The 23,754-nt window shown below is 43.3% G+C and overlaps 1 protein-coding gene across 3 annotated transcripts; it reads right to left on the bottom strand.

The window, feature by feature from the left end:
• Positions 1 to 17,521: 17,521 nt before the first annotated feature.
• On the bottom strand, positions 17,522 to 23,613 carry LOC111854295 (retinol dehydrogenase 13-like). Of its 3 annotated transcripts, none has more exons than XM_023832143.2 (7): positions 23,003 to 23,613; positions 22,409 to 22,543; positions 20,436 to 20,627; positions 19,873 to 20,034; positions 19,493 to 19,612; positions 18,444 to 18,648; positions 17,522 to 18,085 (listed from the first exon to the last, which is right to left on the bottom strand). In XM_023832143.2, exons 1-7 carry the CDS (start codon positions 23,142 to 23,144, stop codon positions 17,980 to 17,982), a joined length of 1,062 nt encoding a protein of 353 aa, XP_023687911.2. In that variant the 5' UTR covers positions 23,145 to 23,613; the 3' UTR covers positions 17,522 to 17,979. The 3 variants fall into 3 exon arrangements, with proteins under 3 accessions (XP_023687911.2, XP_072562095.1, XP_023687912.1); XM_072705994.1 differs by having other exon boundaries at positions 23,513 to 23,596; XM_023832144.2 differs by lacking the exons at positions 22,409 to 22,543; positions 23,003 to 23,613 and adding an exon at positions 21,082 to 21,222.
• Positions 23,614 to 23,754: the final 141 nt, after the last annotated feature.

Below are 23,754 nucleotides of genomic sequence, written 5' to 3'. Positions count from 1 at the left end.
ACACGGGCTGGAAAACTGTTAAATTCAAAATGATAATAATGATTTAAAAAAAATGCATATTTGGCCCATTTGAGTGCTGCCCCACAGTGGTTGTAAATAGCTGTGGTTTGGAGTAGCGTTTCTGGGCTGAGCATTGCTGCCGTTTGGCTGAATGGGGATACAACTTCAGTACACATGAAGCCCAGCGTACTGATCTACCTACTGGATCAAACGCTCTTGACAACCGCTCAGAAACGCTCGCCATCTTTTCCACACTGGGTGGAGGTGCCGTTATACTAACCAATAAACTCAGGGCAAGTTAATTTGCCACCACCTGAATTAAATAAACAAATGTTGATTTTGTCGCCTAGTATAGTATTACTGTTTGGCTGCTACCATTCGCTATTTCAGAAGGAGAAGATTAGTGGTTGTTTGGCAGGAGGTGGGGGGGGTATCCTTTAGGGATCTATTATTGAGGGACCCTCAGGCGTCTGGAGTTGTGGGTAGCCCTAGGGCACAGGCTTTGTCTGTCTGCCCCCCCCCCCCCCCCCACCCCGTCACTGCTGAGCTGTGTCCAGGGATTTTGCTGCCTCCTCCCCCCATTTTTTAACCCTCCCACCTCAGTCTCCCCCCTGTCCTAAGCTGCATCCTTCCCCAGCTGAGGCCCCCGATTCAGGCTGGCTAACGAGGCTGACAGCCCCCCCTAAACCTCACCACTTCACCCCGGGCCCTTTGAAAGGGATCTGGCTCTGCGCACTGGACTACAAATGGCAAGTTATTTACGAGCAATTACACGAAACTGCGTGTTTACAAGTACAGGGGCTCGGAAAGCACATTCAATGCATCCAGATAACCCCCCCCCCCCCCCCCCAAAAAAAAAAAAAACCTTCCCACAGTCCATGTACCCGGGCTCAGCGAATACCGAGCCAACCTCCACAAAACAAACATACCTGAATACACTGAAACGGGAAGCAATAAAAAAACAACAAACGGGAGTGACCACTGTGTTTACTGCTGAATCCAGAAGCAGAGTGATATTATCTGGTTAAAAGGAGCATCGTCGTTCTGACAGATTGTGAGCTGTGATCTCACATGGGTATTTGCATCTGCATGATGGGGAAATGGAAAGATAGAGAGATGGTAGCGAGCAGGAGCAGCAATGGGTTTGGCTGCTGGAAACATTAAACGTATCACCAGCCATTGGACTGACTTTTTTTTAATCAATCGGCTATGTGGTTAACTTTCATCAGTGTGGTAGGCAGTCTTAATAATTAGCCGCATTTATTTATTAAATGACGCCGATAGAGAAAAACACAGCCAGTGACACAGTGAAGGAGGTCAGTGAAAAACTGAAGAGCTTATTAAATTGGAGTATTTTGGGAGAAACTTTGGGGTGGGTTTGGGGGGGGGGGTGTTGTGGCTCCCCAACGGAAGGGCAGTTCAGTTTGTGGGGCGCTTTTCTTTCTGTCTTTATAAATTTAAATTTGTATTGCAAAGTATTGTGTGCTGCAGCTTTGAAACTGCAGAAAGTTAAGAGCAGCAGTGATTATAGTAATTTCAATTAAACAGAATAATAAAGAAGACATAAGAGACTTCATATATTGCAGGATAGCACATCTGTAAGTTGAGCAGAGGCGGACACCAAGGAAACCTTGAAACCCGCAGCTGACTCGCCAAAAACTAAGAAACACATTCAGAACCAACCAGTCCCCTTTGGTCAGATGGCCTGCACCCATTGGCTGGGCAGGTGGGACAGCCTGCACCCATTGGCTGGGCAGGTGGGACAGCCTGCACCCATTGGCTGGGCGGATGGGTCCACTGTGCTGGCCATGTGATCAGTACATCATATGTGCTCTTTGAGCACCATTTTGCATTACCTGTTGCTATTCAGAAAAGTTATAAAGTGAGTAACCGTGTTTTTTTCACCCTGTTTAGCTTACTGATATTACAGAGCATGTCCTTGATGAAGGTCCTGATAAAATCATCCTACCGTTTTCGCATCTGGATATTTTCCAGGAGAAATCCAGGTCAGGTGACATGCTGAAGCGTATGACAGCTAGACTCCCCCTGGGGCTTAACCGCTAACCTGCTCCCTGCTCCAAAAATTACGGACATACAGGATGTGATGTCGTAGGCTGAGCAAGAAAGATGCATGGATGCAGAAGATGGTGCTGGAGGTCACAGGGAAATGGGGTGCGTGTTTGTGGAGAAAGCTGCCTGGATCTGTCTGTGCTGCCCGAATGTGTGTCCAGCTCTGGGCCTGATCAGACATGATCAGCTAAGCTCTTTAAGATATGCAAATATCCTGCATGAGAAGTTTGGACAAATGAAGGGCAAATTTACAAAGCTTGCCCAGTCCATTGGATACGTTTTTGAGAAAATCAACTACTTTTCAAGTATCTATTAATATTTCACTTATTACATTTATTCACGCATTTGTATTGTTCATGACTTGGTATTGATATGTGTGTGTGCTGCTTCCAGTCATTCTTATATTTATTATTTATATATTTATATTTATGTCCTTTTTCCATTTCTCTTTTTGCGTTTTTGTTTGATTTATTTGACTCAGAAACATTTACCTTAAAATCACCAAATTTATCCTCCATCATTTTTGTTTGCTAACTTTGCATCATTGGCATCGATATAGTTCATAAGTAGGTACCGTTTCTGCGTACTTAGTGAGTTCTGGGAATTTAATGAAAGTTATTCATTGGGCTGAGTGAGTTTTGCATTCCGGATACTGTAACATATGATGAGAAATCCTGACTTTAGGTCATTGGCAGATTAAATTTTGGAAATTTGCTCTTCAGATATCAACACACGAGATGTTTGTGTGAAATCAAATCAAAACTTTCAAACTTTTAAATATTCTGACAGGACAAGCCGCCCCCAGGCCCCTGATAGCTATATCTGTAAGTTTTGTCTCCTGTTTTTGATTCTTAGCGTTGAGAAAGAATATCCTGTCAGTCTTGTTGTCCCTCATGTCTGTCATCATTCCCCACTGGCTCGACACGCATCCCACTCCATCTTAGACCTCAAGGGGACTATCAGACGCTTCACGACCGGTGGTTAAACCGTCACCTTACACTGGCCGATAAAACATTCAGGGTAACACTATCATGAGCATTGCTGAAGAAGCGTTGATGTTCACGGGTTTGGGGAGGGGCTCAGCGGCCTGTGGATGCAAAGTCTACTAGGATGAATAAAAGTCACGCAAGTCCACCTTCTTCTTCTGCTACAGATGGGATTCAAGATCAAAAGATAGCCCTGTCGTAGGTGCACGTCTGTAGATGACGGCATAGTTGGCCAGTCTTGCAAAACTCAAGCAGGGCAGAGTAGAGCAGGATAGACATATGGAACAGATCAACAGAATGTGCGCTTAGCCAACCATATAGGGCACTGCCAGGTTCACCACCACACAAAGTGCCTCCTCAGTTCTAAGGGCTGAGAGGCCAACCAACATTGGAAGAAAGAACATAAATGTATTAACAACTAAATTCATATAAGATCAAATATCTGGGGCAATGGAAGCACTGCAGATATATTCATTGCACTTTCACCATAAGCAGTGTTGGGCATTTCAGGTACAGAAGCTACAAATCCAGACCAAGATTTTGTTTCAACCAACTAGTTAAGTTCTCTGGATTACTCTGTGACTTTGACTCTTTATGCTCAACTGGTTGGTAGAAACAAAATTTCTGAACCTGGAATGCCCAACACTGACCACAGGGACACCGTACACCACACCATACCCCACCCCACCCTTCGACAACAATTCCAGACAAATTCAAGGGGCAGGGAGGGATTCATTCATCCTGCACGTAGACTGGTAAATGCAGTCCGAGGGAAGGTATGGGGTTTAAATCCCGGTAATGAAACACTCATTCTGTGCACATTCCTCAGGTCGCATGGTGCCTTGCTTTTTCAGAAGAGGGGACCTCATACACCCTTAAAATGTCACCACGTGAGAACATCATGAGCGGAAATCAGAGCTGAAGACTGTGCTGATTTCCAGTTTATGGAATGAAACTTAGGCAGAGTGGTCGCTCTGGGTTACCGCGAGATCGATGGCCTTCGCATGCACAAGGATTTTGGTGGATCGCCGGCTGTGAAGACCTCTTCTGCAAAGAACATGAGCATGAAATGCACCAGTGGCAGTATACATGTGACCGATCTCAGTCGTCAAATTAATTTTCGATAGCACATACCCATCCCTTACCAGCTGATGCATATGAAAAAGGCATTAAATCAAAGTGAAGCCTTGTCTCTAGGCCCCGCAACCTTGCCTTGACTGTAATCTTCACTCCCACCTGAACTCCAATCCTAAATCCCCATCCTCCAATCCTCACAAGGCCTAAACTCAAGCAGTGGATCAAGACAATAGCAGCTCCTCCCCCCAATTAGATTTCTCTAATGCTGGGAAAGGGCTAGAGTAAAGATCAGAGAGCCAAAAGGCAGTGAGGCATGTCTATGCCGACCTCAACCAAAGATACAGACAGAATGTCAGGCTCCAGGAATCAAAATGGCTGTCCAGTCCTGTTCATATCAACTGGCCTCAATCAACCGCCATTGACATGGGTTATTGAAGTCCTCAATCCATGATGTGGAGTTACGTCTGACCTTTCCCATATCGTGCGGAAACATCGACATGGGTCATGGAGGTCTTCCAATACGAGGATGGGGACTCGGTCTCAAGCCAACTCAGCAAATGCACCAAACGTTTCCAGCGTCTATGTAAGCCAATAGCAATAGCATGTGAAGATGACATGCTTCCATCGTAGGCCTACATGTGAAGGGACAGGAGGGCTGCACAGCCCAATGGAAGAAAAAACTCCAAAAGTCACTTGGGCCATGGGATACGTTTTTCTGTGGACTTATTGAATTTTGAACATTTAATTAAAGTTCTTTGTTGGATTGCATGAGGACTGAGTGAGTTTTGGTTCTTAAGACTGTAACCTATGATGAGGAAGCCTGACTTTAGGTCATTGGCAGTCTCATCTCAAGAATGACAAAAGATGTAAGTTTGGGAAATTTGCTCTTCAATTGTCAGTCTTCCCTCTGACATACCTTAAATCCTTAAATGAAATTAAATTAAATTAAATTAAACCCACCCAGAATCATGACTGTAGCAATTTGTCAGGACGTTCTTCTGAGGTGAATCTTGTAAAGGCAGGCTGATCCATGTCAGGGGGGCACTATGAGCTACTTCAGGTTTTACAAACTACCTTATAGCTGACAGGCTCCCGTGCTCAGCTAAATAGTTCAGTTCTTTTTGTACTCTGATTGGTTTGTTTCCTTGACTGAAAGACTCATCCAGCTGTTTCACATTAACATTAGTGACACATGCGTGACTATAGGAGACTGACCAATCAGCACACAGCAAGAACTCAGTGCTGAAGTGAAATCCAGGTCCTTTTGAATTTTAATGGTAGTTTACAAATCCTGTCCTAGCTCAAAGTGTCCTCCCTGACAGGGGTTAGGTGGACATTGCACAGTCATACTGCACTGAAACAAAGCTGTTTATAGTCTCTGTGTCAGCCCTAAAGGTAGAGATGGCAGTGGAGAGGGAGGATAGGCAGGAGATCTCCTCTGATCTGAGTGTCCAGCCATTTATTATTGAAGTGTCCTTTATTGTCTGCTTTATTATTCATGCGCCCTGAGAGGGAGAGAAGTGACCAATCACCTCTCTGACCTGGCAACTGATAGGGACAGGACTGGCATGAAACCAGCCAATGGCATCACATCTGTCTGTCACTAACACACACACACAGGCACACACACACACAGCCAGGTTTGTAATTATATCTTTGCGGGGACTCTCCATTTATTTCTGTTGGGAAAACTGAAAACAGAGTTTCCAATGAAAACTACAAGCTTAAGGAGTATTGGAGCAAGAGGTACACAATGTCGTTCAAGCAGAAATATTAAAACATGTTTAAAAAAATTTGAGATTTTTTTCTAAGGCACACACATTTACACCCCTACGCACATAAGATAATTTATGCAGTATAGCAATATCTATTTTTCTTGTTGGTACCAGTAACTGATTACATGTCAGATAATTAATGGACTGGTTATTGGTCTGTGACTGGCATTGTCTATTTCACGGTTACTGAATTATAGGTGGTAATCTGCTAGCTTCTCATTAACTGATTAAGGCAGGTTTTTCCATCAGACTCCTGTATGAATAACTTTATTTGACATAATTTAAGCTATATTTTATTGAAAATTATGCCTGCCAAACTTATATCAAGCAGCTCAAATTTATAAACCTTAAATCTGGTCCGCATACAAAATACTTCCACCTGATTGGTCAGTGTAAGCAGATACTTCCACCTGATTGGTCTGTATACACAGAAAAAGACACTAAATCATGCATTACTGATCTGGAGCATGTATCTGCTTGATACTGATTACACTTGACCAGATCTGTTTGCCTGGTGAACTCACACACAACTAGCTTCAGACACAAATACTGAAAGACAGTGGCTGTTTTTCTGTCCAATCTGAGGTCAGCTTTTTGGGTCAGGTGACTCAGGAGCAGCCAGTGAGATCTATGCCCTGAGCGCCTCCCATTTTTCTATCCCATTTGCTATGCTATTGCCCACTTGCACCAGGGGCTGTGACTGGCTTTGCCGTGATCCACCACCCCCACTCTCCCCATGGTTATTGCAAGAAACAATGACAGTGGTCAGGGTTCATGTAAGTTACAGCTTATTTTGAACTTGATTCTCTTATCCAGTCCTCTGACATCAGCCTACATTTCTTCCTGAATGTGGGCAACAATGAAAAAATGTTTTTTTGCTATAAATATTTAGTGATAGACTGGAAGGTTGGTCTCACAAAATTAAGAACTGCAGAAAGTGCTTGCTGATCAAATCCATCCATTTTCTGACAATTGTCCAGGTCCATGTCTCAGTCAAATCCAGTGAAGAAAATTGTGTTTGCCCCAAATTCCTTGGGGTGTGTATTAATTTATGAACCATTAATCAATGATAAATGGATTCATCAAAAGCCTCATGCTTAACTAGGCCAGCCCTGGTGTTTATGTGAGGCTGAACTGGGTTTTTCCAAAGGCAGTCAGCATGGGGGTGGGCAGTGCTTGGGGGGGGGATCAATAAGTACTGTGGCTTGGAAAAAGCAGATAGCGTGCACATGACGGCATCTGGGTAACTGGGGGTAAGGCTGCAATAGAGGGCTGGAATGGGTGGGTAGCTGTGGTCCAGAGAGTAAAAATCCAGACCAAGATTTTGTTTCAACTAGCCAGTTGAGTACTCTGTGGCTGGGACTCTTTATACTCAACTGGTTGGTTGGAACAAAATCTTGGTTCGGACTTTTACTTTCTGGACCTGAATTACCCACCTCGGCTAACAGGATATCTCTGCCCCCTCCCAGAGGAGGAAAAGTACTGTCCATTAGGTGTGGAGGAAGCCTCCTAACTAACTGAATGATCAGCCATTAAAGAACATTCCAGAACAAATATTTAGACAATGTTAGTGTTAAAGCCCCCATGTCCCTGTAATGTGTCGGTTAGGCTAAATGTCTCCGACTCATTATGCAGAGACGTCCCCAAGTCCCGGCTGAACAGAAGGCCTCACTCCACCCACACACGGCACCACCCCCCGGGAAGGGAAAGTGTCCCCTGGGGCAGCTTTGTCTGGGTGTGCGACAGCAGTTGTGCCCTGGGCTACTCAGCTGTGTCTCAGCGACGGGGGCAGAGTCTTTACACCTGGCTCACCCTCCCCCGAGAGTGGGACTGGAGGATCAACAAAAACTGCCACTGAGGATGGAGCGAATGATGTCATGGAGTCAGGGAACAGCGACTTTTGCTATGAATGAATGAATGAATGATACTTTATTTGCCATTTGCACAAGTACAGGTACACTGGGATGCTATTTTTTCACATTTCCCATCATGCTTTTTAAGTCATAGGCACATATATACATACAGAGTTGAGATCAGACGTGTCATGAGCTTGGGGTGTTGGGGGCTGAAACCCTGGATGACTCCAAACGAGCCCCAAATGATTTGTTTAGCGCAGATGTCTTAACAATCAAGCTCTCGATTTGGGAGATGTGGCTTCACTCCTGGTTGGGAGAGGAGCTTGGGGTCTGGGTGCTGGGTCAGCTATTCATCTGGTGCCCCTGGATCGTTTTGGGGTGAAGGCCCTTGTTCAAAGGCCTAAAGGACATGTGACTCTTATGCCAAGGATGGGACTTGAACTGGCAGCCTTCTGATGCCGGGCTTAGCCTGCTGACCTGCCCCCATTTTGCCTGTTGCGTGCCATCCCAATGCCAATCGAGCACGCCACCGTGAACCTGGAAGCAAGCACATGGACATTAGCGGATGGAGAGAGACTCACAGTCACCAATGATAAGAATAGCCACGCCCACAAAGGAAACTGGAAGTCAGTTCAGGAAGAGCAAGGTATAGAGATACAAACAGTCACATGCAGAAACAGAGGAGGGAGAGGCACAGACTCGTGCACCAAGCCAGCGGGGAGGAAACGTGAGAGCGGACACAGAGACGGCGATTCTTAAACGAGGCCAGGTGCAGCGAGCATCATGTGCTGCCATGGGGCAGTTTAACGCCCTCGGCTGTGACAGTTAGCCTGGTAGCCATGCAGGCCGGCGATATTAACCGTTTGACCAGCAAACAAGAGTCACCTCCATTGTTCTCTGGGTAAACGGTGAACCAAACCCTTCTGGGAAGGTGACTGGCCACTTGCCGAACTCCAAGGACCCCAGCAGAGGGCGCTCTGAGCCATTTCAAAGGCTCCCCCACCTGAGACAGGTGTGAACGCGGCGAAGGGCTGCTAGGCCGCGGCCTCACCATCTGGGCCGGATGAGCTCACTTCCTCATCCTTCTGTGCTTCATTATGGACCACACCAGCCCAATGCCAACTAACCGCGCTGGCCAGACAGTCCCCGTGCCACGGGGGGGCAAGAAAAACAGATGCCAGGAAGCAGTCGGATTACTGATTTTAGCTGAGCTAGGTTTTCCAGGTATAAATAGAACCTATACAGGTATGAATGCCCCGAGCCGGTCTATGGCCCATCCCTGCCATCCATTGTTGCTGCAACTTAATAAATGAAAATACGCACACATGTAATGCTGAACCAATGAACGCTGCATGTTCTGACCACAGCCATTATTGTCTGATCCACCAGCCTCCAGTACAGACTTAATGGGATGTGCTGCATGTGAAGCTTTCATTGGCCAGATGACCATTGTTGACAAGATATTGCATTTATGATTGTGGATTTACCCCAGGATGGAACTACAAAAGGGGGCAAACAGAGACTCATGTACGCCTGTATGTGCATAGTGTCTTTTCCAAAAAACAATCACAAAGAAGGAGAAACGGAGAGGCCAGCTAGACCACACATACCCATGACTGCTTCAACTCCAGCAGAAGGCAAAAAGGACCATGTTCTATGCCGCTGATTTCAGCGGTTAGAGGGACAGCACATCCCAGGGGGGCAGCTGCAGGGGCACTTTGGATAAAAGCAGTTAATGCAAATGAGCTGAAATGTCGCTCATTAAATGAGGGAAACCTACAGCAGTGTTCTGGATAAATCAGCCCTCAAAACTGACAATGGAAGAGCACATTTCCACAAGTCACTCAGTCCGCAAGATACATTTTAGAGAAAATTTCTGTGGACTTGGTGTGTCTTGGAAATTTAACAAAGGTTCTGTTTTGGTTCCCAGTACTGTAACGTATGATGAGGAAGCCTACTTTAGGTCATTGGTGGTCTCACCTCAAACACAATGAGAAATGGACTGAGTGAGTTGCTCTTCAATTGCTTTATTTGATACTTTACCTCAGGGGGCACAAATATATTATTGTGCTCTTAATTAATGATGAACTAACAGTTAATTAATGTATTAATTAAGTGCAAACTAAGTCTGAGTTGCAAGCAAATTACTGATTATATACTTAGCAGCAAGTTGTAAAATTTAGTTACCCTTCACTTTTAAACTGTACATAATCATTAACTACCTACTAGATATTGCTAATTATTATACTAAAGAACCAATAAGTAGGTTTTGCGCAAATAAAAAAGAAGACATGAGAACAGAACTTGCCACTACTTATCTACTAGTTCTATTAAAAGTTCTATTAAAAGTTACTTTACTTAAAAGACCTCCTCACCCCCCACTGTCACCCACGCACTCTCCGCTCCACCAATGCACACCTTCTCCTCCCTCGCAGGACTCGCTCTCGTACCACTGGAGATAGGGCCTTTTCCTGCGCTGCCCCACGGCTGTGGAATGCCATACCTCTTCATCTGAGGGCTCCACAGACTGTGACAAGTTTTAAAAAAAAGCCTGAAAACGTTTCTTTTTAGCTAATGTTTTTAATGATTGCTTAAATGTTTTATTCCTCTTTTTAATGCTTTTAATCTAATGTTTTCTCATTGTCTGTATGCACTTTGAGATTTCCTTTGTAAAATGTAAAGTGCACTATAAATAACATTTATTATTATTAATTAATGTATTTATATATTAATCTCATGCCAATCATTAATGAACTGTAACATTTATTTCAAACTGTTACTATATTTGTTGCTATATCTGTTAATTCTATAAACCTTTTTGAACTACTTAAGGAACAAATAATGAATAACATAAAGAGAAATACTGATCTCATGTTTGTTCATCATTAATGAATCGTGAGAAATTTTTTATCTCAAGTAGCAACTATAATTGTTTATGAGTTGTACTTGAGTAGGAACTGAGTAAATGAGTACTATGTTACTATGGAACCACATAGTAAATTGCAACCCTTTACTTAGAATGAGTAATGCATGCCAGTACAGAGAGAAGAGGGAAAAAACTGCATAGAACTAGATAGAGCTGGGCTCAGCAGCTCTGCTTATTGTTGCATACAGTGGGACTAGAGAGTGTGGTACGTTCAAGTCCAGAGAGTAAAAGTCCAGACAAAGGTTTTGTTTCAACCAACCAGCTGAGTACTCTGTGACTGAGACTCTTCATACTCAATTGGTTGGTTGTAACAAAATCTTGGTCTGGCCTTTTACTCTCTGGATCTGAACTACCTACCTCTGATGCTAACATACTACAGGTTTGGATGCCGCACAGAGTTAAACGGTTACTTGTACTCCTCATCTCTCTTTCAGAGACACTAATTGCGCTAATGCAGATTTAATTGCCTTAACGAGAAAGGCAGCAGCATCATCTGGTTAATGCGCTTTCTGTTTCCATACCCCTCTGAAAGGCAGATCTGCCAAAGGGCTGATGGGCAAATAATATTTGTTTAGATGCTTTAAATGCATGGGGGAGAAGTTGAACTTTTGGCGATGCTTCACAAACAAAGGTGTTATTTTGTGGGACTGGATAATGAGCGTAATTATATTCGGTGGCTGATGGTCTGACAATGAGTTTTCAGTCTGGAATGACTCTCCGGCGAGTACGTAATTTCCTATTGTTGTCCCTTATAAGGTGTAAGAGCTCTTAGAAGTTTGAATTACTCCATAAACAATGACAACTGCATACACATACTCCTTGGGTTTCACAAGAAAGCCTTGAATTTAAAAAAAAAAAAGAAAAACCAAAAGTACCAGCATGAGGACATGAACAGTTAGGTGACATTATATGTTCTGTACAGTGAAGTGTTTGTCGTTCATTCCAGGGTGAACTGAGATGACTTAAGTGTGTCTACGTTATACGGGAGAGAAGAAAAAATTCAGAAAGACACATGAAAGACAGAACGACATCCATTATCTCCCTGGTGTCTGTATTGGGGGTCAGATTGTGCTCTACCAGACTGATCAGGTCAGCCAGTGGTAAGGGAGACACAGCAGCGGAGCTACTGGTCAAGAGGAATTAGAGCAAAAACAGAAGGCGAGTAAGGGGGGGGGGGGTCAAACTGCAGGCTGGCGAAGGGGCCACAAGCACACCACACTCTATAAGGGTCAGACTCATGGATCTGAATCTGGGGAGGTGCTTGCAGGAAGCCATAAAAAGGATGATGTTGGTAATTATATTCAAGATTTTATATACAGTACTGTGCAGAAGTCTTATGCCGTCAGAGAACATGTTTAGAGCTATTTGTCTAGGTAGTAAGCGGGCAAATTAACAGTTAGACAATAAAAAAATAAACAAAAATTAACAAGAATTTCTTCTGTTCTCCAACTTACAGGGAAAATTTGGGGGTTGGTGGCAGGACTGGCACTCCAGCCACCGAAAAAAAACTCTCATTGTTCCATCCGGACTAGTGTGGTGCTGCTACACTCAAGATACTTATTTCAAACACTAGGCTTACTTAAGGTGAGGTTCTGAAGTGGTTAATCTAGCGCACTTTGACAGGCGTGATTTCATGGTTTTATACCAGCATAAACATAATTTAAACAATTTCCTTTGTTTTGTAGAAAAGTAGCTGACAGAGCTACTGGTTTTTCTTCAAGCTGATTCCTCATTGTTCAGTTTAAACAAAACATCTCAGTCTGTACCGGTTTAGGAATTTTTATTCCTTCATTCACTTATTCCAAATCTTAGTTCCCAATCAGGAATCCTGAAATGGTGCATCATGGGAAATCGCAGGTCTGTCCCCGGCCCACACTGACCCCAGACATCAGGCCCGAAAATGCTTCTCCCTGTTCAGCCAATCAGCATGTAGCAAAAGGCTACCAGAGGAAAGTGGGTCGTTTCTTTCTTTTTGTTCCAGCGATCCAAACGGGACTCTTGTGAGAATGGAAGTTTCCGGGACCGGTGCCATCAAACTGGTGAAATGCAGAAGCCTGTCAGTAATGTGGAAGGCACTTGATACACCTACAGGGTTCAGGGGACCAATCCCTGCTTCTGTAGCAAAGTATGTTTGGTTGCATATACAAATCTATATTCAACCGCTAGAACAGAAGTCAAGGTGAGGTGGAGCCTTTTCCAAGGTCATACGTCAGGCAGGGGAACACTCTGGATGGGATAGCAGTCCATCGCCTGGCACACACTCACGCCCTATGACACACCATATTGTCTACACGTATGGCTTTGGACTGTGAGAGGAAACACACACACACACACACACACACTCGCATGTTTGTATCCTTGTATCTTTGTAGGGACTGTCCATTTAATGCTATATGCAAAACCCTAATCTCAACAATGACAACCTTAACCCCTACCCAGCCCTAATCTTAAGCATAACTAACCAAGCAAGCTGAATACTAGACTTTTGACATATAAGTCACAGTTTTATAAAATTGACGTCAACGTCAAAATAACAGGTTTTTACCACATTATGGGGTCCCCACAATTTAAAATATACAAGACTTCCCCCACACACACACACACACACACACAAAACAGGATTCAAACCCCCAACCCAGGGTTACACACTGAGCCTCGCACTGAAATAACATTACTATATCTTATAATCCTGAGACCCCACCCATTCATTTATGTCCTTTGTAGTGGACATTTTATTTTTGCATCTATCTTTTCCCTGATGTTAGGAAACGTATTTATTCCTGTTATACACTAAAGAGGACATGCTGTGAAATTAAAAATAAAAATACATTTCAAAAAATCTAAATTGTAAGATGTCTTATTTCCTCCAAAGACAAATAACCTAAAATTGAAGGACACTTTTTTCCTTGAGGATATACACTCACCTAAAGGATTATTAGGAACACCATACTAATACGGTGTTTGACCCCCTTTCGCCTTCAGAACTGCCTTAATTCTACGTGGCATTGATTCAACAAGGTGCTGAAAGCATTCTTTAGAAATGTTGGCCCATATTGATAGGATAGCATCTTGCAGTTGATGGAGATTTGTGGGATGCACATCCAGGGCACGAAGCTCCCGTTCCACCACATCCCAAAGATGCTCTATTGGGTTGAGATCTGGTGACTGTGGGGGCCATTGTAGTACAGTGAACTCATTGTCATGTTCAAGAAACCAATTTGAAATGATTCGAGCTTTGTGACATGGTGCATTATCCTGCTGGAAGTAGCCATCAGAAGATGGGTACATGGTGGTCATAAAGGGATGGACATGGTCAGAAACAATGCTCAGGTAGGCCGTGGCATTTAAACGATGCCCAATTGGCACTAAGGGGCCTAAAGTGTGCCAAGAAAACATCCCCCACACCATTACACCGCCACCACCAGCCTACACAGTGGTAACAAGGCATGATGGATCCATGTTCTCATTCCGTTTACGCCAAATTCTGACTCTACCATTTGAATGTCTCAACAGAAATCGAGACTCATCAGACCAGGCAACATTTTTCCAGTCTTCAACTGTCCAATTTTGGTGAGCTCGTGCAAATTGTAGCCTCTTTTTCCTATTTGTAGTGGAGATGAGTGGTACCCAGTGGGGTCTTCTGCTGTTGTAGCCCATCCGCCTCAAGTTTGTGCGTGTTGTGGCTTCACAAATGCTTTGCTGCATACCTCGGTTGTAACGAGTGGTTATTTCAGTCAAAGTTGCTCTTCTATCAGCTTGAATCAGTCGGCCCATTCTCCTCTGACCTCTAGCATCAACAAGGCATTTTCGCCCACAGGACTGCCGCATACTGGATGTTTTTCCCTTTGCACACCTTTCTTTGTAAACCCTAGAAATGGTTGTGCGTGACAATCCCAGTAACTGAGCAGATTGTGAAATACTCAGACCGGCCCGTCTGGCACCAACAACCATGCCACGCTCAAAATTGCTTAAATCACCTTTCTTTCCCATTCTGACATTCAGTTTGGAGTTCAGGAGATTGTCTTGACCAGGACCACACCCCTAAATGCATTGAAGCAACTGCCATGTGATTGGTTCATTAGATAATTGCATTAATGAGAAATTGAACAGGTGTACCTAATAATCCTTTACGTGAGTGTATCTTTCGCAAACTAAATTGCTTAATATGGCCTTGTTGCCCAGGTGAATTAGGAATGTGCCAGTTTTGTGATACTTGTTGAGGAAGCCTAGTCTGAGATTCAGCCGCATAAAGCATCCCACCGTATTAATGCAGAGATTTGTGAGCCATGTACAAAATGCTAATTTGTCAGAGAGCTCGTGGTGCAGCCGGAGGGTACAAAGATGCAAGCATTGTACTGGTAGATTATACGCCGTTACAACACTAAAGTGAAAAAGCCCATTTCCTCTTTCCCATTTTCCTCAAAATCACTACTCTCAAAGAAAGTTCCTGATAAATATGAAACCATAAAGAGTAATTGTTACTTTGTCACCATTATTCTTCAATATACTGTATTGTTCAATGTCTTAATGCACGCAAGTTGTTTTAATGTTGCTGCAATTTAAAACAGTACCACCTTTCCGCTCGTTGCAGTTCTAGTTAACATTATTGATTTTTTTTTTGTGTGTACAATGTCTTTGTAAATAATTCCAAAAGTACCAAATTTGTATCATCAGAATATTTTAATAGTATGTCCAAAGTTATTCAACAAAAAAACAAACAAACTATGACCTGGATAACATTACATGCACCCTTTCCTAATATTTGATTGCACAGCCCTTAGTAACATTGACAGCCTCCAAACACTTCTTGCAGCTGTCTGTGAGCTTCCTGTGCCTGTCTGTGAGCTTCCTGTGCCTGTCTGTGAGCTTCCTGTACCTGTCTGCGGGTGGTGTCTCCCACTCTTTAATTGTAATTTGTTCCAGTTCTTCAGTGCTTACAGGATTGCAGATTCCAGCGCATTCCAAAGATTTTCAGTTGAACTTGAGATCAGTATTCATTGCTGGCCAGTTAAATGGAGTATTTTTTTTCTTTTTCAGCCCCTTGTTTATACTTTTGAATGTGTGTTTTGGTTGATCTACCAGATGACCCATGATCTACCAGTGAAACCGAGTTTTCTGTCACTGGGCAGCACATTAAAAGGTGTATCAACATTAAAATGTTAAAATGTTTCAGTAATGTTTCAGCAGTGGTCTCCTCTGTGGCCTTTGTCCAAAAAGCCCTCCTTGCTTTAGTGTGCAGTGTACTGTATGGGATAAAACTAACACACCATACTGCTCCAGATCAGCCTTAAGCTCTGTGGATGTTTTATGTGGTGTTTTTTCCACAATTCGCACCACCTTCAAAGGATTTTCAGATCCAGTGTTTCCCAACCTGGTCCTGTGGGAAACCCAGACAGTCCACGTTTTTGCTCCCTCCCAGCTCTCTGCCAGACAGCCCACATTTTTGCAAAAACGTGGACTGTCTGCAAGTCCCTGAGGACCGAATTGGGAAACACTGCTCTGATCGATTTTCTTCTTTCCATGGCGTCCCATGCGGAGCTAACATTGCAAACTATTGAGAGAGGGATGCCACGGCCTTTCAAGACGGCCCTGTACCCTTTAGAATTCTAATTCTCTGTGAAAATAACATTTCTGAAGCTCCCAGATAGCTGTCTTGCCTTTACCATTTTAAAAAAGGAACTGGGACTGAAAGTGGCCCTTTTAAGCTTTAAAGATGTGATTCATTGGGTTATTCAAGATATATGAACACTGAATATTTATTACAGGTGAGTCTAATTTCATTGCAATGATAAGCTAGTTGGTTTTTTTTTCCCCAAAAGTGATTTGCATTAAAAATTGTGTCAATAATTGTGTCATGGAAATGTTTTCATTTTCATACTTTTTCCTCTCATTCTTTTTTTTCTTTTTTTAATTGTTATTGTTTTAAGCTGCACTGTTTATTTATTTTAGAAATAAGCTGAGATACTGTACATGATGTACTGTATGTAGAATTCATAGGTGCCAATGTTGACCAGAACTTGTACAATGTGTAAAAAAGGCTTCGTTAATCTCACCGTTGAAGTTTGAGTGATATTTGTCTATTGTCCTTTTATGAGCTCCGCCCTCAATTATTGAAAAATAATTTTAGAATAATTAAATCTGTGTAGGCATAACAAATGTGGTTCTATATCATCATTTATAACTCTCTGTGTAGTTAAATGCAGACCAAAAGTTATACTGATCTCTCAGAATTCTTGTCTCAATAGGTACAAGTGTATCGAACTGTAATGTATTGGACAGAATGTTGTTTGTTGGACAGTCTTTCATTGAGATTAAAGGAACACACTGAAGCAATATGCAGACTGATTTGACCCTACTGCCCTCTAGGGGATGTGCAACAAAATGCGAACAGGGTTGGTCAGACTCTTCCAACTGCCTTCTGGATATTCTATACATTTTAAGGACTGACACCTGAATACCTAACTTCAGTTAAGGTGTGAAAAAATGTGGGTAAACACTGAAGTATGTGCAGTTTTGAAGTAATTTGAAACCTTCAATCAGAATTAAACACAAACACTGAGAAACAAAGTAAGCTACAGATTTCCTTCATTTGGGACCAAAACCTTAGGAATCAACATAGATGTTCAGCTAGTATGAAAGACTTTATATAAATGTTAGCTGACAGTTTAGTTAGTGATTTTACGATGGCAAACGAAAAACGTTTGTAACAAATATATACCTAAATAAAATGCACTGTAAGAAAGATCAGAAAGTGGCAGATATGGACACTGGGATGCTGAATATGTGAGTATGAAACAAAACACACATTATACTTCCTGGATTAGGGTTTTATTTTTATGTCACACAGAAGAATGTTTTTAAACGTAAAACTGAGACTCTAAAGTCTACGACCTCAATCAAAGCATGTAGGAAAACAGATGTAATGCACAGATAAATCCACAGATTGAAGACGTCATCGTGTCCCATACTTAGGCTGAGACAGGCCCTGGCACCCTGGTTTGTTTCTCTGTGTCATTGGTCCACAGGTGCACGTTTTGCTAGCTTTACTTTGCATGCTATATTAGCAAAGTCTCCCGCAGCATATATACAGTATATATAACACAGAAGGTTACTGGAAATGTGCTTATTCGTTTGTGACCAGCTGTTGTTTGAAAGATTTAAGCTAGTCCATCGGGGTGCTAAGAAATTCCTTGAGACTGATGCGCAGGAAGAGCAGTGACATCTGACTGATGAAGAAGTCGAAGGGTGCCCCCTGCAGGTTGGGAGGACAGACGAGGTCCTGGGGGTGGTCACTTGTCCTTCGCGTACCCTACAAGTTGGGTACTCAGCTCCCAGAGTTTCAGAGCTACGAGGTCATCCTTTCCTTCTGGGGCTGGCTCCTTTACCGTACAGTCACTGAGGAGTGGGAAAAGAGAGTGCTTAGTAGACAACCACAACAACACTATATATGCAGTTATATAAATTAAATTCATCCACCTTTAGTCAGCACATCTAGACAAAAGGGTCTTCATGACATTGTAATAATTCAGTGTTGTAATTTGTCCCAAAAGTGGTAGGGTATTGATACGAAAAGCAGAGTACTGTTCTACCAGGTTGACATTTTCTAACAAACAGTAGCAAATCTGGACTATGCTGATTGATGTATTTCTAGGATGGTATTTGGCTAATTATCGCATCTATTGCCGATGTCCTCGTAATGAATCTCCTGCCAATTGACTATGATCTCAATGTGAAAAGAGCTACCGTACTGTACCTAAAATAACAGCCGGACTTTTTCTCCAGGTCTTCAGCCACGGCGCAGTAGACGGAGGTCTGGGCGCCCTCTCTGGGGGTCTTCAGCAGGAGCACGGCTGGGAGGTACAGCAAGCAGTACAGCAGGGGGCGCCTGCTCCCCACGTGGCGACCCAGCTCCGTGCGAATCACACCGGGGTGCAGGGAGAACGATGACACGCCACTCCCTGGGCGGGGGCACAGGGAACAGAGTGTGTTCTGGAAATATTCTCAATTTATCAAACATGGCTGGGTACCATCGTCGTACCCAGAACACCAATTTGTCAAAAAAAAAACAAACTGGCCATTAGTTAATGTCCTAGACCAGTGGTTCTGAACCTGTGGGTCGCGACCCACCCGGGAAGCTGCTGTCAAATACTGGGGATGAGACACAAGATTTTCTGCATATGCTTAAAAAATTTTAAAACCTGTTTTTGGTGCCACTTGACAGGTAACATTGTTTGCAGTCCGTTATCATATTTTATTATCAGGGCCCCCCCCCACCAGGAACCACTGTCGTATACAAAAAACAACAGCAGGATTGCCCATGTAACAGCAATGCCCTGCAGAAGATGCCTCCAGAGCCGCCTCTTCCAGGAACTCCTCAACTAGCCTGATCCCGCTCTACATTTCCTGAACGTTCTTAATCTTATTAATCTCATTAGGTTAAGAACCTAGGTTATTAGGTACTTGCTTTGTTTGTAAGACGCTGTGTAGCTTCTGCTCCAAAACTGCTTACACGTGTACCTGGGCATACATTGGAAGCTCAGCCTCGCTGAACTTACGCCAAGTCAACTCCTCCACTGCACAGATGTTTCTGATTTGCTATTTGCTTCACTAGTACATTGCTTAGCGTCTCCTAAACAATAAATGTAAATATCAATGCTCAGATGGTAGCATAATGGAATGTCGCAGATATTTCCCTAAATACTTATTACGAAGACGCTTATCTTATTGATTAACGATGTGGGTATTTTATAGAAAGTATTACGAGACACACAGAGTTCACCCCAGAGACTAGGAGGGCTTGACCTTTAACCCTGCGGGCCAACTCCCTGGCAAAGAGGATGTTGGCCAACTTGCTCTGTCTGTAGCTGGTCAAGGGGTTGTATGGTGTCTCATTGAAGTTAATGTCCTCAAAGTGGATTTTCCCTGTGGGAAGAGACACCAGATAAATATATGGGAAACAACAACAACAATTTTCATTTATATAGCGCCTTTCATCAAACCAAGGACGCTTCACAGAGGAAGCAACTACCGGTAGCCATGTAGGAAAGGGAACAAAACATCTCCGGGTGTCGGGGATTAAAAAGGAACTGCAGATGTATTGTTCATGTGTCACTTAATCCAAACTGCTTGTGTACAAACTGGGGAGACGCCTTCGGATTCTGCCCCTCCCCCCCCCTCCTCACCGCCTTTGTGGGTCATGCTGCTCACGGTAACGACACGACTGGGTACGCAGCTCTTCAGCTTCTCCAGGAGCAGCGTGGTCAGCAGGAAATGACCTAAGTGATTGACTGCCAGTTGAGTCTCAAATCCATCCTCTGTTAGAGACTTGGGGCACATCATCACTCCTGTGTCAGAGAGGAGGAGGATGAGATTGAGTGAACCGCAGACTGGTATCCTGTCCTGGGTTATCCCTGTGCTTACTGGGATGGCCCTGTACTGGATAAGCAAGTATGGAAGATGGATGGACAATTAATGGTTTCTTGCCTTTTAGTTACTCACCAATATATAGTTGTCACATACTGATTATGATCATTTAGATTATTCAACAAATTATATTTTATTTAATTAGCATACATTTTTATTCAGAGTGACGTACAACTGAGAAGGCATGTTGGGGGCCTTGCTCAGGGGCCCAATGGTAACATCACTAATCCAATACTGGGATTTAAACCAGCAACCTTCTGATGACAGGTCCAGTCTCATCACCCACTAATCCAGACTAATGCCACCAGTCCACCTCACTCACCGGCATTGTTGATGAGGACGTCGAGCCGCTCCTCGCTGCGGGTGTAGCGCTTGGCAAACTGGCGCACAGAGGAGAGCGACGCCAGGTCCAGATGCTGCACCACCACGTCCCTGTTCCCAGTAGACCGCCGGATCTCATCCGCTGCTCTCTCTGCTCGGCTCAGGTCCCGGCAAGCCATTATCACGCGAGCCCCTGGAACAATCCGACAGCTCAGATTTAAGAACGCCGTGCATGCATTTTTCAGCAGTTACTTTTATACATTCCAGATTCATCTCGCTTTTATCTCACCATGTCATACATATCGACTCTTGTCTGAAATCAAACTATGGATGAGCAAAAATTATCTAAAACTTAAGTGATAAGATGGAATTAATTGTCATTGGGACAAAATCCACACTCAACAAAATTACCCCGATTATCTGCAAATTGGACCACACCACCATCTCCTCCTCTCCTCTGATCTGCAACCTTGGTGTCACCTTTGACCCAACCCTCTCATATGACAAATACATTCCACAGTAAACACAGCTTACTACCCCCTTTGCAACACCACCTGCCTTTGGTCCTGCCTTTCTTATTCTGCTGCTGAGTTCCTCATTCGTGCCTTTATCTCTAGCCATCTTGACTGCTGCAACTCACTACTCACTGTTCTCTCAAGAAACTCCAGAGAGTGTAGAACTCTGCTGCCCGCTTTCCTCTCCCACACTTGCTCCTACCAGCACATCATGCCCATACTTCAGGGCCTGCACTGGCTCCCTATTAAAGAGCGCATCCACTTTAAAATGCTGCTCCTGACATTCAAAGCTCTTAATAACCAAGCCCCATCATACCTTTCTGAACTGCTATTCTCGTACCAGCCTCCCTGCAGTCTTAGATCCTCCTCTTCTGGCTCTCTCCTCAACCCCCCCCCCCCCCCCAAACTCCAAGGTGACTGCGCATTTTCCATTTAGCTCCCCCACTTTGGATCTCCCTCCCTACTGCTATTTGTCCGTCGATCTCGGTCTCAGATTTCAAAACCAAGCTAAAATTTTTATGTTTTCTCAAGCGTTTAACCTTCTTTGTCTGTAATGTTTTGATGTTTTTGTTTCGTTTGCTTTATCCTATGTCAGCGTCTTTGAGATCTTGTAAAAGCGCTATATAAATAAAATGTATTATGATTATGGTTATTATTATTATTACTAATTGCCCACACAAGGCACAATAATAACATTGTTACTATTGCTACTAAATCAGATTTATTTCTGAGCCATTACAATGGGATTCTGCGTTATTGTTCCCCTAACAATCTTTGCACAGTTACTGTTCATTTTTGTCTATTATTCATTGTTACTGGCTCTGTATCATGAAGCAGGATTTCTGGCTGAGCCGGATAACTTGTCAGATTTTAGGTAGACTGAGTTAAATGTAAGAGAACAAAGTCCATTTAAACCAGGGCACCTTAAATCTGACGAGGTATCCGGCTCAGCAGCAAGTCTGACTTCGTGATGCAGGTCCACTGTCTATTAATGTCTAAATGGCTTTTTACTGTTTAAATGTGTGTATTCAGCTACTGTAAATTTGCAGCTTCCATTGGGATTAATAAAGTATATCTATCTATCAAGCATACTGTAAAAAAAAATCATCATCATAAAAGAAGAAGAGGTAGAAAAGTCGAAAGTTGAAAAACGGGTACCATAAGTAAAATATGGTAAAAATAAGGTCAGCCATTAGGAGCCTGGAGTTCCACCACAGGAAGTAGCCCGGACAGAGTGCCAGTCTATCACTGGCCACGCGCCTTACAGGAAGTGTACGTTTGTTGCATGTGAACTACGGTCTATTTCAAGATGCCAAATCACCTAAGGACATCTTTGCATTACGACAGGAAAGCCAAACTACACAGGAAGAAATACCACATACCTATAAAATTGGGGGTAAAATTTGAATGTGCAATATTTATGGTTCTGCCCCAGTAAAATATCGAATATGCCGCCTACCTCTGCCTGCCAGGTCTCTTGCTGTTTCCTTGCCAATGCCCGAGTTGGCCCCAGTGATCAGTACGGTTTTCCCATGGAGGAGACTCTTGCTGCGGCACGCGCCACCGGCCAGCCACTTCCTCAGCAGGGCAACACCTGGATTTAAGCACAGAGGTACAGGACCGCAGGTCTGGCCGTTCTAGCAATTCCAATACTAAGTCAAACCCAGAGCTTCAGTATCTCCCTGCACACAGCAGCGAGTTAAGGCTGGACAGTCGGCCCTTCTACGGAGCCCCCAGCTCGGCCACAAAGGTGAACAAGTCCCACCAGGCACATAGCCACGAAGCAAAATTATGGTGTTCAACAGCGAAATTTTTTACTCAAATAGTCTATGTTGTTTATCTATTATTATTATTATTAGTAGTAGTAGTAATAGTAGTAGGATTATTAATAACATCAATAATAATAATATTTTTGTGGCATATATGTAACATTTTAAATTAGTAGCATTATATAACTGGATAACGTGTTTGTTTAAAATATACGTTTTCACAGACGCGGTTTACTAAGATCAAGTGAAGAAACAGAGGATCCATGTGACGTACAGTAACCTACCGATAGCTGTCAGAGCAGCAATACCGTACATCTGAAGTTCGCTGGAGTTCACGCCTTCCCACATCTTGCGAGTACGCGGTTGATACAGACCTGCCTCTTTGTTAACTAGCCTTTCGACAGCGTTATGACCCTGTTCAGTCATCCACCTTGACAGCTATGATTAGGTCTAAGAAATGCAATAAGCTGGTTTAGCAGCAGCCTTCCTCAGCTTACGCGCAGATTATGCCGAGTCATTTTTCATGAATATTGCGGTAGATCCGCATTTATATTGTGCAAAATTATCCACGAATGTATGCTAAATTGTAAGCCTAATTTTATTAGTTTTATTTGAAACGATATGTATGTGTGTGTGTGTGTAATGTGCTGTAAAATTATGCAACTCATTTTGCGCAAGTTTTTGTTGACGAGTAGTGTGTAATATTTATGCTGTAGGAGGCTTCACAGTTAAAGGTTTGTGTCATATTTGGGAATATAACTAAACTTTGTAATGTAGGTAATTACACCGCATACCCAAGAAAAGATAGGCAACCCAAAGTGCAGCAGTACAGGCAGCAGACAAATGCAGAAGCCGAGGCTGCAGAGTGCCCGTCTTCCTCTTTGGAGGGCCAACCATTTTGCCTTGACCCTCCTCATCGGTAGGGGGCAGTGTGACAATCCTTGACGATCCACCATTCAGACCTTTAATCGCTTTGCTTAAGGGCACGAATGTGTAATGTTAGTAATATTTTGGAAGCAATCAGTGTCTACTCTTT

Source organism: Paramormyrops kingsleyae, chromosome 23, assembly GCF_048594095.1.
Source record: "Paramormyrops kingsleyae isolate MSU_618 chromosome 23, PKINGS_0.4, whole genome shotgun sequence".
NCBI lineage: Eukaryota > Metazoa > Chordata > Actinopteri > Osteoglossiformes > Mormyridae > Paramormyrops > Paramormyrops kingsleyae.
This window is presented reverse-complemented; position numbering and strand designations above follow the sequence as displayed.